Below are 16,153 nucleotides of genomic sequence, written 5' to 3' on the forward strand. Positions count from 1 at the left end.
CTGGCTTCCCTTCTGGATCTTATGCACTCATTAACAATACCAAATAAAACTTGCCAGCTTTTCGAAGATTTGTGATCAAGAAAATTCAGTTTAGAAAAGAATTGATTTCCTGATCACTAGTCTTGAATATATCAACCTATTTACCTTGTAAGCAGTTAAGCAAAACTCACATTAACAGCTAGCAGCACTAAACCAAATAAATGTAGCTTTACAGGACTTTTAAAATGTCATGTGTGTTCTAAGAAATTTATGGGAATGTATTTTTAATAATTTTCTTAGCTGGGTTAGCTCCAACATATTAAGAATACTTCTTCTAGAAAATAAATAAAACAACATTGTACTAATCAAAGCTTCCTGTTTAAAATATGCCAGTACTGATCAGAAATGAGACATTTACACCAGTCTTTTAAGCATTTTTCATTTGTTATAGCACAGAGATAGCAAGCCAGACCAAATCAGACTTGCTAACAGTGGGTTGCAACACAATGAAATTAAAATATTCATTGGCCCTCAATTGCCCAGTTGTTCCTAACAAGACTTTGTGAATAAAAGTTCAGAGTCTAGATTAGAGTGGTGCTGGGAAAGCACAGCAGTTCAGTCAGCATCGAGGAGTAGTAAAATTGACGTTTCGGGTAAAAGCCCTTCATCAGGAAATGAAGGGCTTTTGCTGGAAACATCGATTTGCCTGCTCTTTGGATGTTGCCTGAACTGCTGTGCTTTTCCAGCACCACTCTAATCTAGACTCTGGTTTCCAGCATCTGCCGTCATTGTCTGAACTTTTATTAGGTAAAAACACCCATCTTGTAGCTTAAACATATATTTTCAATTTATTATTAATAATTAACTTAAGTTGAGCAAAGCTAACTGACAAGGTAACAATGTAATCTAATTAATGTTTATGATTTACACCCAATCTTCTTTAATCTTAACTACAGCCTCTCACCACAGACACAAGACAGAAATTGGGGGAAAAAATGAGTTGAAGTTGGCCAGTTAACTTTAGGCGTTTTGAGCAATGGTTGCTAAATGTTCTTACAATCCTTGGAAATTAGTTGCTCACAGACACTAGGGACTGTATATCTTGTTGAATTCTGACATTGATATAAACAACTTCTGCAGGCTGCTGAAGATTTTTGCTTGAGTCTTTCAGACTGGGGTTCTTTTCACAAACTTTTCAATAGTTCGGTAATTGGAGGATAATTAGACAGCAACTAAAACTCCATCCAGCAGCTTTTACAGTCAGACTGTTTTCTGATTAAAACCCAGTATGTACCTTTTCAAACGACAGTTTCTCTTTTTGTTTTAATATTCTTGTTGTTTGATTGGCTGACCTTCCTTTTAACTGATCCTTTTAACATGTTGAACAGCTGCAAGTTCTTGTGCATCATGCATCTCACGTGCTGAAACGTTTGCAGTGTTTTTAAAACCCAATAATCAACTTGCAATTACTTTGCAGCCCAGTTCCCACAAACATATATCAGTTTTTGTTCTTCCCATTTTTTCACAACATACTGCTTCTCAAAGTCTAAAGTTTAACTCTCAACTTCAGCTTGCAATTCCAAACCAAAAATGAGAAAAATACAGAAAAGTGGGCGGTGGCATGGTTGCACAGTGGTTAGCACTGCTGCCACACAGCGCCAGAGACCCGGGTTCAATTCCCGCCTCAGATGACTCTGTGTGGAGTTTGCACATTCTCCCAGTGTCTGCGTGGGTTTCCTCCAGGTGCTCAGGTTTCCTTCTACAATGCAAAAAAATGTGCAGGTTAGGTGAATTGGCCATGCTAACATTGCCCGTAGTGTTAGGTGAAGGGGTAAATGTAGGGGAATGGGTCTGGGTGGGTTGCGCTTCGGCAGGTTGGTGTGGACTTGTTGGGCCAAAGGGCCTGTTTCCACACTAAGTATGGGCGGCACGGCGGCACAGTGGTTAGCACTGCTGCCTCACAGCACCAGAGACCCGGGTTCAATTCCCGCCTCACGCGACTGACCGTGTGGAGTTTGCACATTCTCCCCGTGTCTGCATGGGTTTTCTCCAGGTGCTCTGGTTTCCTCCCACAGTCCAAAGATGTGCAGGTCAGGTGAATTGGCCATGCTAAATTGCTTATCGTGTTAGGTAAGGGGCAAATGTAGGGGTATGGTTGGGTTTAGCTTCGGCGGGTTGGTGTGGACTTGTTGGGCCGAAGGGCCTGTTTCCACACTAAGTAATCTAACCTAATCTACAGAAAAATTATGGTCCCAGTTAGTTGTTTGAATTTTAACGTTTTTTTTCTAAAAACTATGAAGTGGTCTTGGTGATGAAGACCTTTTTCGCAAGCAACTGAGAGTGGAAATGGGTTACATTCTTCTTTCTTTATCCAATCTATTTCAATTTCCGAGCACTTTGGTGAGATATCGATAGTAAACTAGATTTGCTTTTCTAACTGATCAAATGCTTTGTTAACCCTGTAATACAGTGGAAGGATTGCTAATAGATATTAGATTTCTCAAAATGATTAATTCCTTCACCAAAATTTATAATTCAAAAGTATAGTCTTATAATATCAACTAAGTTTTTTTTCATTATTCTGGGTATGGTATTAGTACTGGGATCTGGGTATGTCATCCATCCATGATTACTTTTGACAAACTGGAGATCTGCCTTGTTGAATATGTATACCCACAAAGCTGCTGGGAAATCAGTTCCAGGATCTTGTCCAGTGACAGTTAAGAAATGGTGCAGTTCCAAGTCCAAAGTGTGTGGCTTGGAGGGAAAATTGCAAGAGGTTGTATTCCTGATACTGTGTTTCTCATGACCTTTTCTGTGGCAGAGGTCATGGATTTGAAAGATGCTGCTGAAGAAGTCTTGCAGAGTTGCTGTGATACATCTTGTAGGTGGTATACAGGGCAACCTCGATTATCTGAACAACAAGGACAGAGTATTTTGCTCGGATATTCGAATAACACAGGGACCTTGATTTTTTTTCAGATAATCAATGTTTGGATAATTGAGGTTGTACTGTACACAGTTGCCACTATGCATTGATGGTGGAGGAAGTTGGTAGATGCAGTACCAATCATTCAAGCTGCTTTACCCTATGTCGTGTTGGCCTTTTGAACATTGCAGGAACTACATTCCTAAGAAGAATGAGAGTCTCACTCCTGATTTGTGCCTCATATGTAAAGAGGCTTGAAGTCAGGAGGTGAGTTACTTGCCACAGTTGAGATAGTCTTTATATTCTTTGTCTTTATATTGTCTTACATAATTGCATTATCTTGCACAAGGCTTTAATATTGTTCCAAGAACAAAAGAATAGAATGTGAAGTGCTACAGAAGAATCATTTCTTCTCTTGGTCAAGTTAAACCATTTGGTAAAACAAGTTTGTTTTGACTGTTGTAACCTGAATTTTTTCCAGTCCTGATCTTTATTTTTCTTCTTTCTCCAACTCACCCATGAGGGTGCAATCTTTTTTTTAAAAAAAATAGAAAATTAGTTTTTAACAAGAACTTTATATGTCAGTGCATTTGAATTGCCATTTTCTTGATTATTATTAATAACTTACATAAAATCAGATGAGATCAGTTCAGCTGTGTGGCCCTCCTATCCATTCATCCACTAACAATTTTTTAAGACTCATTTATTGAAGAATGGCCTATTAAAATTATTTTGGCAAAGCATACCAACATTTTGATTCAGAATATTTCCAATCTGCCTTGAGATTTGAAAGAAAAATCAAACCTGAATTAAAAAGCTTTATTTGTTTAAAAAGTTAATTGAAAAGCTGTTGTGAAATGAAAAATTGAATTGTACTGCCAGTTATCAGGAGTAACTAGATTTTGTTATTTGTTTTATTTTTGCAGAGCAATGGTCAGTAACTGAAGGGATGCTAGTTTGGTGTAAATTCCAGAAGTACCCATATTGGCCAGCAGTGGTAAGTGAGAAAGGGGACAGAAGAACAAGTTATATTTACTTAATTTTGTAAATTTGAACTTGTATTTATGTCATGTTTCACGAACTCATCCCAAAATGCTTTACAACCAATTTCAGTACTTGAGGTTGCACTTAAGAAGTCAGTTTGCACATAGCAAGTTCCAATAAATAGCAATGTGATAATGACTGGACAAACATTGTGTAACTTAGGGATACATTTTGGTCAAGAGATAGAACAGTGCAGTTTTGCCAGTGAAGTTTGGATATATCAACATTTATTAGTATGCATCCCTGCTTTCAACAGGTAAGAAGTGTAAAGCCCAGGATCAAAAAGGCCAGCATACTGTTTGTCGATGAAAATATAATAGATGTAGAAAAGAACAAGAAAGGGTAAGTGAGACTCCTTTCAAACAGTTTTTGTTAAATAACTTCATTGTAGTAGGTTTCAATAGCTCAGATATTTCTGTTTAAACAGTGTGCCACACCTTTTTAATGGGATTGAGCATTAAATTCATAACTCAATTTTTGTTTTTATTGATGTACTTTGCATTAATCCTTGCAGTTTTGTATGACTTTGTTGTGACTGTCCAACCTTTTATTTAATATCTACCACACTGCAACCTACTCTTTCCCCAACATTGACTTAGACTTTGACTTTGTGTTGATATGGGGCATCCTATGGTGCCATCCCAAGTAGAGATCATGTGTACACATTGCATTGTCTTTCCCTGCTGGTGCAACACTGAGAAAACTAGACGACTGCTTCGATGTATCTGAATCAAACATAATATATGCTGTGTATACCATTTAAAAAGATTCATTTAGCTACTATTAATTCCAGGTTAAAATCTCTTAGTTATTTCCCATGCCAAAGAGATCTTTTGTGAATTATCATAGAGCATCGGAGGCTGAGGGGTGACCTTATAGAGGTCTATACAATCATAACAGGTATGGATAGGGTAAATAGACCAAGTCTCTTCCCTGGAATGGGAGAGTCCAGAACTAGAGGGCATAGGTTTAGAGTGAGAGAGTGGTACATGTGTGGAATAAGCTGCTAGAGGAAGTGGGGGCTAGTACAATTGCAACATTTGAAAGGCATCTGGATGGGTATATGAATAGGAAGGATTTGGAGGGATATGGGCCGGGTGATGATAGGTGGGACTCGATTAGATTGGGATACCGGGTCGACATGGACGAGTTGACGGAAGGGTCTGTTTCAGTGTTGTACATCGCTATGATTCTAAGTAGCATGCATTTCAGCATATTCCCTTTTAAACCTAACATGGTGATGAATACCCTGTAATGTTTCAATACATTAACCAATCATACTTGTTTTTGAATACTGTAGCTTTACAGTGTCTGTAAGGACCCTGAAACCATTTGATTGTGAAAACCGTCATCAGTTAACAGTAAGTTTACAAATCTGTTTTTTCACAGCCATATAGATTAATTGAAGCAAGGTTTAAAACTGCTGTTTAAAGCTACCCTGATGGATAACTTAATTGCCATGATCGTGATCTCTATGTTGTGATAGCTGGTGGTATAAAGTTAACAGTTACAATATAATCCCTCATTCTTTTTATTTGGGGAATGGTAAGAAGGTATGAATAGAACAAAACATTCTGTTATTTCATAGCTGCATTAGCACACATGCTTTGGCAGAAGAGTAAGCAGAATTGTGTTCAGCAGTACGATCCCTCCAGTATGCTCACTTGAATTCACATGAAATTGGCCAGTGTTCATGAGTTTGTCCCAACATGAGTCAGCAGCTTCTGGGATTCTGGACTTAAGGCATCATATTCCAAATTTACAAACTACAATCATTGAATGAAAGATAATGGTGCAGCCGTCACAAACTTTTTTATGTCTTGGGGTACAATTAGTTTTCACAGATTTGGATCACGTTGAACATGTATAATTTGCATTAATCAGTGAATTTGATGTGGCCATAAATCATCAAGAACAAGTTGGAGTCAGTTTTATTTTCATACAAAGGGACATTAGAATATAAACAGCTACTGAAGAACAGTCAGTTACAGTATTTAATAGAAAATTAAATGGGTCCTGAAGAACAATTCTAAAAATAGAAGAAGGCACTGAGTGAAGCATACATTTTCACCACAGTGTGTCACCACAACATTTTTATAAATTCGCAGCTCTTAGTGACACTATCTTTTAATGCACTGTGACCATTAAGCTGAAAAAATTCTATATTTTTTAATTAATAGTTTCCATCGTGCGGATGTGACTTCAAGCCAATCTTTTTCCAATAAACTTACGAGTTCTGCTCAGATTCTGGTATCTGTAACAACTGCCACCATACCATTTGAGACCATCCGCAACATTCCAAAACAATCAAGTGTTTAAATCAAATAACCCACAACACAATTTTTACAACACGGTCAATTCAAGCAATCTCCTAATTATAACGGATCCTTTCAAGAATGCACAATCTGCAACCATACCTTCAGCAAAATTAATCAGTTCTATCTTGGGCTTTACCTTTATCTGTGTGCCAAGTTTTGTTGACATGCATCCCTGTTGAGATGTATGGTTCTCAGACAAACAGTTTAACAAATTGGTGGATAACATGATTTTTATCTTTGTTGCTAGGCTGAATAGAAAAATATAAGGACGGAAGCAAAAGTATTGTAGACCACTCAGCTGCCTCTTTTTTTCTGTTTAATTTCTATAACCATGTTGAGTAGATATTAAATCTGGGAGTGCTAACAATTTCTCTAACAATGAAATTTCAAAGCACAAGCTCTTAATGTGCTATTATAATCTATTAAACGGACATCTACTCGATTTAGAAATCTGTCAATCTTTGATCTTAATATTTAGAAGATCCTTACAATTGTTCAATCCTTTATTATGCAGGCTGCAGCACGGTATATTTACAAGACTTCTGTTGATTGGTGTGTGGCTCTAATTGATGATTATCGAATCAGAAGAGGCAAGTTCTATCAAGTTAAATCATTTTGAAAAGAGCACAAGGCATTTTAAAACAAACTTTTTCCAATATTGCTGTTGCTTTATTAACTTGCCCCCTGTTATGGACTAGGCCAGACCACCCAAAACATGATTAAGCAGGCAGCCCAGACCATAAATTTGCAATTTGTTTTGGTAAGTATACAGTGAAAATTACCCAGATTAAGTTAGCGAGGTTGACTACCAGGTTTTAAAACAGACAAAAATTTATTTGCAAAATTACATAATGAAACACAAGGAACAGAATAAAGAACCTCTACAGAACTCAGTCTGTCCAAACTAGACTTAATTATGCTGTTCCGAATATACACAACAGTCCCAATAAGCAAACCCTCTTGAAAAGCAGTATAAAAAAATGGAACAGATGCTTACAGATTGAAGTTAGAAGGGCAGAAGGAGAGAGATTCCACACAGATCACTGTTGAACCCCCAACTAGTTCTTGGCTGAACTGTTCAGCTAGAGAGCTGACCACTCCCCTTTCATTCTATAGGTCATTTCTAAAACATGACTGCTTTGGCCTGAAGTCTCATCTGTTTACACATAAACAAAAGGCTCCTCAAAATCCTTTTCATCTCTGTACTAAACCAGTCTGATCGGACCCCGGCCTAGGTTATGACCCCTCTGGAGGAAAAAATCAAGGACACAGTATCCTTGAGAAAAGGAACAGCTTTTAGGAAAAAGGACCAACTGTGTGACTCCCCTTTTCCAAACCTTGCAAACATAACCTGTGCTTGTTTATCATAGTTTTCCACAATATGGAGCACACTTTTAGTCTATATTCTGCAAATATGCAAGTAATCATCTTGAAACTGCTTTTGCACTTGCAAATCATTACAGGAGAAAATGAAAAAATCTTCTACTGTGTCCACAGCAACACGGCACTCCTGTCTGTAACTGATCCCCTCAGGATCAATAAAAAAAACACACATCACTAGAAACATTTTTCGAAGTTCTGTGATAATTTGCTCATTTAAATTACTTGATATATCTGTATAAAATTTGTCTTTTTAACTAACTGTATTGAAATATCTTGACAGGCTGTGGATCCTTCACTGGCTCCTTTGTTGAGTATTGTACAGCTGAACTTAGTAAGTAGTGTTGATTTTAAGATTATCATTTTCTATTTGCTATTATTTTTGAATGCATTGTTTTAGCTGATCGAAATTTGAGTTTAACATTCTACTGCTAAATGAACTGAGTTGAACTGAAGTTCCAGAAAGGAAGGCGTTTTTGTTTTTGCTTGATACTAATAAAGAATTAATGTCCCAAAACAAGCTAAGGTATTTTGTTTTTGGTGTACTTTTGCTTTAAGTATGGAATGTTCAGAGAATTTTCTTTTCCAAGCGAGACACACATAAGATCACCATTCCTGCTCAGGCAGACAAGAAAATATCAGTTATAATCCAAATGTTTCTGCTAAGTTAGCTGCTGTGCGCCAGGTCAGTGATCAGATTCTGCAATTAACTGGAGCATTGTTGAGAAGAAAGGAAAATCTAACTTTTATTTACAACATGTCTTTAGTAGAAAAACATCTCAAGGTGCTTCACAGCATTTAAGAAGATTTGATTCCTGCTTAAAGGTAGAGATATGAGGGCAGATTTGAAAAAAGAAAAGGAGTTTAAGGAACCTCTGAAAGAAGAAAAGGGAGGATTCCGAATAAAGTTCCAGACAGATGAGGACATGGCCACCAATGACTGGGTAAAGAAATAGACAAAGGGCCAGAATCTAGGTGAACACTGCAGAGGGTTGTGGGACTGGAGAAGGTTTCAGGAGCAGTGAGACCATTCTGATGGGATGCATGAGAAGAATTTGAAAACTTGGGAAACAGGATGTGTTAGGTGAATAGGTTTTGGAGTCTGTTAGGATATGGACAGTAGAGTTTTGTATGACTGTAAGTTTGCAAGGGAGTGGAAGTTGAGAAACCAGCCAGGAAAGCATTGAATAATTGCCCCACACCCCACAAAAGACCTGAGTTTTGTTTCTTGGTTGTAGAGTGCCCCCTGATGGAAGTACATCCATCATTTGTATTTGGTACAATTATGTCCTCACTAAATCCACCTTCTAAGACAGGCAAATTTTATAATTAAAGTAAAATATTTTAACATTTTGATCAAGCAATTAAAGTATTTATTTTGAAAATGAGAATGGTAGATTAATACAAAAAGAGCACAAATATTTTTGAGACTGAACATTTCCAAAACTTTGCTGATTGGAGTTCTGCTTTGCAGGACAAATTGTATTTGATTATATAACCTTCCAGCGGATCACTTATGATAAAGTTGAATCCAGTATAATGATGTCTGAGAATCCATCTTAATGTCTGATTTTTTGATCATTGGATATTCAGAAATGTTTTCAACAATCCTTAATCATCTTGCAGTGGTGGTATTTTAATTCATTTAAGTATTAGCCTGGTAAAACCATAACACAGGATGACAAACAGAGTCAGCAAACTGCAATAGACCTAGGTAGTCCAACAATCAGCAAATCAGATCTAAACTCTGTGGTCTTGCTATATAAAATTATAAATGCTGGGTGGACAATTAAACAATTCCCTGGAAAAGAGGCCCCACAAATGACCCTAACTTCAACAAAAAGAGTGTTCACATATCATGCAAAAGATCAGGCTATAGTATTTTCGAAGCAACCTCATCCAGAAGTCCATGTAGCCAATGAGCCACTACTTTCTCCAGAGGTCTCAGCATCATTTGCCAGCCTTCAGCCAAATGATATCAAGAAATAGTTGAAGTCACAAAGGCTGCAGACACTGACAATATTCCAGCAATAGTATTGAAGGTTTTTGCTCCAGACATAGCTACACCTTGAGCCAAGCTATTTCAATACAGCTACAAACAACCCTGGCATCTACATGGCAACATAGACACTTACTCAAGTATGTCCTGTCTGTACAATGCAGGACAAATCCAATTCTGTCAATTGCCACCCTATCTGCCTACATTTTAATGATTTATAAAAGTGACGGAAGGTAGTATCAACAGCGCAATCGAGTGGCATTTTCTTGTTAATAACTTGTTCGCATGCTTGGTTTGGGTTCCTCTCATGCTGAGCCCACTCAATCTGATTTAATTGCAGCTGTGATGCAAACCTTGACCAAAAGCCTCAAATCAACGTGAAGTGAGAGGGACTGCCTTAACATCAAGGTGGCATTCCTGGAGTGTGGCATTAAGGAAATAAACGGAGTTGGCCTCATTGGAATTCAGGAGAATCTCCCCACTGGTTGGAGTCATACCAAACCCACCTCTAAAACAGAGACCCATGTTCACCACCTACTTGCTCCAATAGTATATCCAAAACAGATCACCTTCAATTAGTTCATCAATGAACTTGCATCTTCCGTAAGATCAGAAATTGGAATGTTTATGATGTGTTCAGTACCATCCGTCTCTTTAGGTATTAATATAGCCATGACCAAATACAATAGGACTTAGACAACATACAAGATTGAACTGATGTATGGCATTAATACTATTTGCCACTTAAAGTATGAGGCACTAGCTATCTCCAACAGGAGAGATTTCACCATTGCTCCTGTGCAATTAATGGCTTTAGCAAAGATGAATTCCCCTGATCAACATCCTGGAGGTTACTGTTGACTGGAACTGGATCAGTTTTGAACATACTGTGTTGATCAAGTCAGATTAGGAATTCTCTGGTTCACCTCCAAGTCTGTCACTATCCTAACTTGGAGCTAAATTACTATTCCTTCTCTGTTGTGAATTCTGGAATTCCCTGCCTGATAGCATTCTATATGTACCTGCACAGCAACGACTGAAGTGTTTCAGGAAGCTAGTTTGCCACTTCTTTGGGAGTTAGGGATAGGCAATAACTGCTGGCCTAGTCAGTAACACCCACATCCCATGAATGAGTAAAAGAAAATACAGTACATTTGTTTTTATTCTGGCCTTCACAGATACAAACTGTAACCTCTAAATTTTAAGGGGCTTATGTTTGTTCGAACTGTAGGATTCAGCCAATGATGACACTTGAATCTTTTGCTATCAGCTGCAATTGGAAATATAAGTGTTTAAAATCTGATTGAAGATTTGTAGCTCGGGTATCCGTTGTTGTGGTTCTGCTCGCCGAGCTGGAAGTTTTTGCTGCAAACGTTTCGTTCCCTGGCTAGGGAACATCATCAGTGCTGTTGGAGCCTCGTGTGAAGCGCTGCTTTGATGTTTCTTCCGGTATTTGTATTGGTTTGTTCTTGCCGCTTCCGGGTGTCAGTTTCAGCTGCAGTGATTTGTATGTGGGGTCCAGGTCGATGTGTCTGTTGATGGATGTTCTTGCCGTTTCCGGGTGTCAGTTTCAGCTGTAGTGGTTTGTATATGGTGTCCAGGTCAATGTGTCTATTGATGGAGTTTGGGGATGTATGCCATGCTTCTAGGAATTCTCTGGCTGTTCTCTGTCTGGCTTGTCTGGCTGAGTGTATACACTCAGACAACCAGCAACATGAATTTGACTGGGAAAACACCACTATCATAGGACAAGCCAGACAGAGAACAGCCAGAGAATTCCTAGAAGCATGGCATTCATCCCCAAACTCCATCAACAGACACATTGACCTGGACACCATATACAAACCACTACAGCTGAAACTGACACCCGGAAACAGCAGGAACATCCATCAACAGACACATCGACCTGGACCCCACATACAAATCACTGCAGCTGAAACTGACACCCGGAAGCGGCAAGAACAAACCAATACAAATACCGGAAGAAACATCAAAGCAGTGCTTCACACGAGGCTCCAACAGCACTGATGATGTTCCCTAGCCAGGGAACGAAACGTTTGCAGCAAAAACTTCCAGCTCGGCGAGCAGAACCACAACAAAGGAAATATAAGTACCCCAACCTTGATATGGGTGCCAGCATAGACCCTTTTTCTGTTGGGCTAAGTTTTATTTTATAGCCACTCATTCACTACCTGTTTCTAGACTTCTAAACCGTGAAAAACAGTCCAGTGTGACGTGATATCAGCTGCAAGGTGAATAATAATTGATTCAAAGAATGAAAATATTGTTTTTTGCATATGTTTAAATTAGGGGCTGTAGTCCCAAATAGCATTTTCTACAGTCGTAGCAGTTAGGAGGAGGTTGGAAGATCAGTTTTGAAAGGGAGGATTAAAATGATGATCTTTAATCATCAATGGCAAGGTTAAGAGATTTTAGTGAGACCTTTTTGTTTGTAATTATCCAATTTCAATTCTCTTTGTTCCTGTGCAGGTATCCCAGTGCGAAAAACTTTTGGACAAGATCCCTCATTAATGACCTTTCCATACAGTTCCATTGCAAATCAAGTGGCAGGAGGACATTCTGATTCTGAAGTTGAGACCACACCATCCAAACAACATCCTACCAAAAAACTGCTTCCTGATAGGAAGAAAGCTGCCAGAGACCGAGCTAATGAGAAACTTGTACAATTCATTGTCAAGGCAAAGGGTGCAGAGAAGCACCTTCAGGCTGTAATTAAGGGACAGAAGCCATCCAGGTGGCTAGAGGAGTTTAACACTCTTACCCGCAACTCAAGTGTCATTGATACATACCTTGAAGATGACTGGCAGCTGGACCAAGTAGTTAACTACTTAAAAGCTGTCTGTGAAATGAGTGTGAGCACAAAACACTTAGAAGACTATGAAAGATCAAGGTTTATCCTGGATGTCCTTTTGCCAGAGGTGAGTGGTAATGTAATATGTAGAGGAATAGGCTTCTATTTTCACGTGATGGACAAGTTGCAATATGTAAAATTTAATGTATAGACCAATTACGTTTCCCTGTGCCTGCTAAAGTACAAGTTCACTGGGACTAGAAAATGAAAAGTGAGTTTTGCATCTCAGCAGACTTAACCTAATACAGTTTGGCCCTGCACCTGGTATCAGTGCTTCACCAGAATGGTACCAAGACTTTGAGTTGAAATATGAAGTCAGGTTGCTTAAGCTTGGCTTATATTTCAAAAGTTAGAAGAGGAATCTAATTGTAACTATTACTACAAGAGAATTCCATAGGATAGATGCAGATAAACTATTTATTTTCTTTGAATCCAAAAGAAGTGGGCAAAATTTTAAAATTAGAGTTAAGACATTTTGGTGTCATATCAAAAAAAGCATGTACATATTAAAGTTCTAATGGAAATCTCGGGTACTGTCTCACTAACTTGTCAATTAGTGAGTCTATTAAATTTTGAAGACCGATCAATAGATTTTTGTTTGTCATTGAGGTATGTAGAACAAAGGCAGTTAAATGGAGCTGAGGTGCAGAACACAATGAGCTGATCAAGTGGAGAAAGCAGCTTGAATAGATTGAATCCCTTCTTTTGCTTTTGAGTTGGGGAGGGATGAAAAGTTGTTAGTGCTCCATTCTTTTAATTTTCATTTTAATATTGGCGTTTATCCAGAGAAAGATGCACCAATTAAAAGTGTTTGGTTGAAAACCTTTTTCTGAAAGAAAAAAATCTAATTCCTCAACCTTGGCTGATGCACTTTGCAAGATTTTTGATCCTCGATGTTTTGTAATGTAACATGCCATAGGCAAGTTGAGTTGATGGCTCTTGTGAAATGGAAGTGTTGATAGAAAATCACAGAGATAAAAGGGTCGTACAATTACATATGCATCTTTAATGACCCTAAATGTAGAACAGAAAACAAAAACAGCACAGTGGTTTCATTCAATTTTTATTCCAGTAACTTATTAACAATGTGTGAACTTGCTAACACAGTAGATGTAGAATATGTAGAATTTGCTGATGAAAGCTTGATCATCTCTAATTTCGTTTTCTTAGTACAGAGGAACCTTGATTATCCGAATGAGATGGGAAGGCACTATTTCATTTGGATAATTCATTATTCGGTTAATTGATTTCCTTTGGGCTCAGCTTTTTCTGCTCCCCGTTCAGGAGACTAGGCAAAACCACCCTGTCCCCCTATCAGCCCCCTCCACGCACCAACCCCCCCTACACCTCCAACCCCATCTGCTCCCATCCCACATCCCCAACACTGCCCGCCCCAACCCCATTCACTCCCACCCTGCCCCAACCCCGCTCTGCCGTCCATCCCCACCCACCGTCCACATTCCTGGGTAGAGAGAGAGAGGGCAGGAGGTCAGTCATTTAAAGACGGTGCCTGGACTGTCCAGGACTGTCACTGCAGCATTTCAGTGAGCAGAGTTTGTTTTTAATCATTGTACCTGTAAACAAAAGACATGAACAGGGTTGAAACAGCTCTTTGACATAATATTTTTATTGGGACTTTGAGAATGCCTTTGGATAGTGAGTATAGAATGGTTGACTTTGGCAGCACAGGTTAATGTTATCTACACAAACACATGACTAATGTAGTTCCCCCTCTTTTGAGAACCCCTCCCACCCCAAACTGAAGCTTAAGTATAGAAGCTAAAATACTGCAGATGCTGGAAATTGGAAATAAAATTTTAAAATGTGGAAAACCTTTAGTCCAATAGCATCGGCAGAAGGAAACATCAAGTTAAAATGTCAGCATCTACTTCAGACCAGTTTTGATTAAAGCTAGCAGAATGATTGCAGTATAGAAGAGGCTATTCATACCATTATCTCTGTTGGCTCTCTGAAGGAGCAATTCACCTAGTGTCAATCCCCTAATTTCTCCCAGTAATCCTGCACATTCTTCCTTTTAAAGCTTTAGAAACTTCTCTATACCGAGCAGTTACAAGGCTCCAGTCAGAACTAAGAACATTCAAACTGAATGTCTGCTGCAACCAACAGGGAAATTCTTATTCTGCAACTGAGACCTGTGAAAGCTCAAACAAATCTGAACAAACCAGTGAGCACACCTCTTAAAGGGACATTCATACATACAAGAACTATAATGCATGATAAAACCTTCTTAAAAAAGGATGAACTGCCAGGTATAGCAAATGGCCAACGTGTGGTTACCACTTTTAAAATGTCATTACAATCCATGCAAAACATCAACCCTGAAAGGTCAACACTCTTTCTTTTTCCAAAGATGCTACTAGATATCCTGAGTATTTCCAGCTGTTTCTGTTGCAGATGCTGAAAATCTGAGTAATATTTTGCACCTGCCTTACTGTTTTTAAAAAATTGCCACTGATTCACTTCCAGTTCTTTGCTCACAGGGTGTATGTTTTGCTGACTGGGCAGCACTTCTATTCCGTTCCTAATTGTCCAAAGAGCATTTGAGTCAGTTATATTGCTGTGGATGTGGGATTACATGAGGAGAAAGTGAGGACTGCAGATGCTGGAGATCAGAGTCGAGAGTGTGTTGCTGGAAAAGTACAGCGGGTCAGGCAGCATCCAAGGAGCAGGAGAATCGACAGTTTGGGCATACGCTTTTCATCAGAGTCCTCTTGACTTGTCCATTACCTTTCCCATCACCATCCCCTTGATCTGTCCATCAACTTTCCCATCTGTCTGCTCCATCCTCCTCTCTAACCTTCGCCCCCACCTTCGTCTACCTAGTGCATTTTCAACTACCTCCTTCCCCCACTTATCTCTCAGCTCCCTGGCCCACAAGCTTCATTCCTGATGAAGGGCTTATGCCCAAAACATTGATTTGCCTGCTGCTTGGATGCTGCCTCACCTGCTGTGCTTTTCCAGTATCTCTCACAACTGGGTTTACGTGTAGACCAGAGTAAGGACAACAGATTTCCTTCCCTGAAGGATATCAGTGAAACACATGGGTACCTAGGACAATCAACAGTGGTTACATATTACATTAGGTAATCCTTTTTATTGTAGATTTTATAGAATTCAGATTTCACCCTCTGTCATGGTGGAATATGAATCATGTCCCCAGAATATTGGCCTGGATTCTGGATTGCTAGCCTAGAGACTTTACCACCACACTACCACCGCTAAGAATTTCCATTTGTGTCTCTCGCCTTGTTGATGTTCACTGCTTTCTCCCTGTCTACTTGTGTTTAATCAGATGTTCATAAAAACTTGTGTTCACAGCCATACCTTCATCCTGAGCAAATATCTCCAGCTTTTGCTTACTCCACATGGATTCCAAATGAAAGTCTTCAGTTTATTTATAAATCCTATCATGCTTTTGGTATTGTTGTTGGTTGCCTTCTTGCACTATATTTCATACAGCTAAAGCAACTTTCCTTTCATTTTCAATGTAGGCTATTATTTGTGCAATTGCCGAGGTTGAACAAATGAGCATCAAGAAAGCCGAAGAAAAGTATATGAAGGGCCCACTTCACAGTGAAAGGTGAGAATTGTGTATGTTATCCAAACATACT

General features: G+C 38.9%; 1 protein-coding gene across 4 annotated transcripts in view; it reads left to right on the forward strand.

Annotated features, from left to right (window-relative positions):
* LOC132829114 (PWWP domain-containing DNA repair factor 3A-like) overlaps nucleotides 1-16,153 on the forward strand; it is a 63,264-nt gene that overhangs the window by 41,737 nt on the left and 5,374 nt on the right. For all 4 annotated transcript variants that reach the window (XM_060846433.1, XM_060846436.1, XM_060846437.1 and 1 more), the window contains exons 7-13: nucleotides 3,835-3,905; nucleotides 4,209-4,294; nucleotides 5,253-5,313; nucleotides 6,785-6,860; nucleotides 7,934-7,984; nucleotides 12,140-12,588; nucleotides 16,034-16,122. In XM_060846433.1, coding sequence (XP_060702416.1) covers nucleotides 3,835-3,905; nucleotides 4,209-4,294; nucleotides 5,253-5,313; nucleotides 6,785-6,860; nucleotides 7,934-7,984; nucleotides 12,140-12,588; nucleotides 16,034-16,122 — 883 coding nt within the window. The remainder of the gene's footprint in view (nucleotides 1-3,834; nucleotides 3,906-4,208; nucleotides 4,295-5,252; nucleotides 5,314-6,784; nucleotides 6,861-7,933; nucleotides 7,985-12,139; nucleotides 12,589-16,033; nucleotides 16,123-16,153) is intronic.

Source organism: Hemiscyllium ocellatum, chromosome 28 (assembly GCF_020745735.1).
Source record: "Hemiscyllium ocellatum isolate sHemOce1 chromosome 28, sHemOce1.pat.X.cur, whole genome shotgun sequence".
NCBI lineage: Eukaryota > Metazoa > Chordata > Chondrichthyes > Orectolobiformes > Hemiscylliidae > Hemiscyllium > Hemiscyllium ocellatum.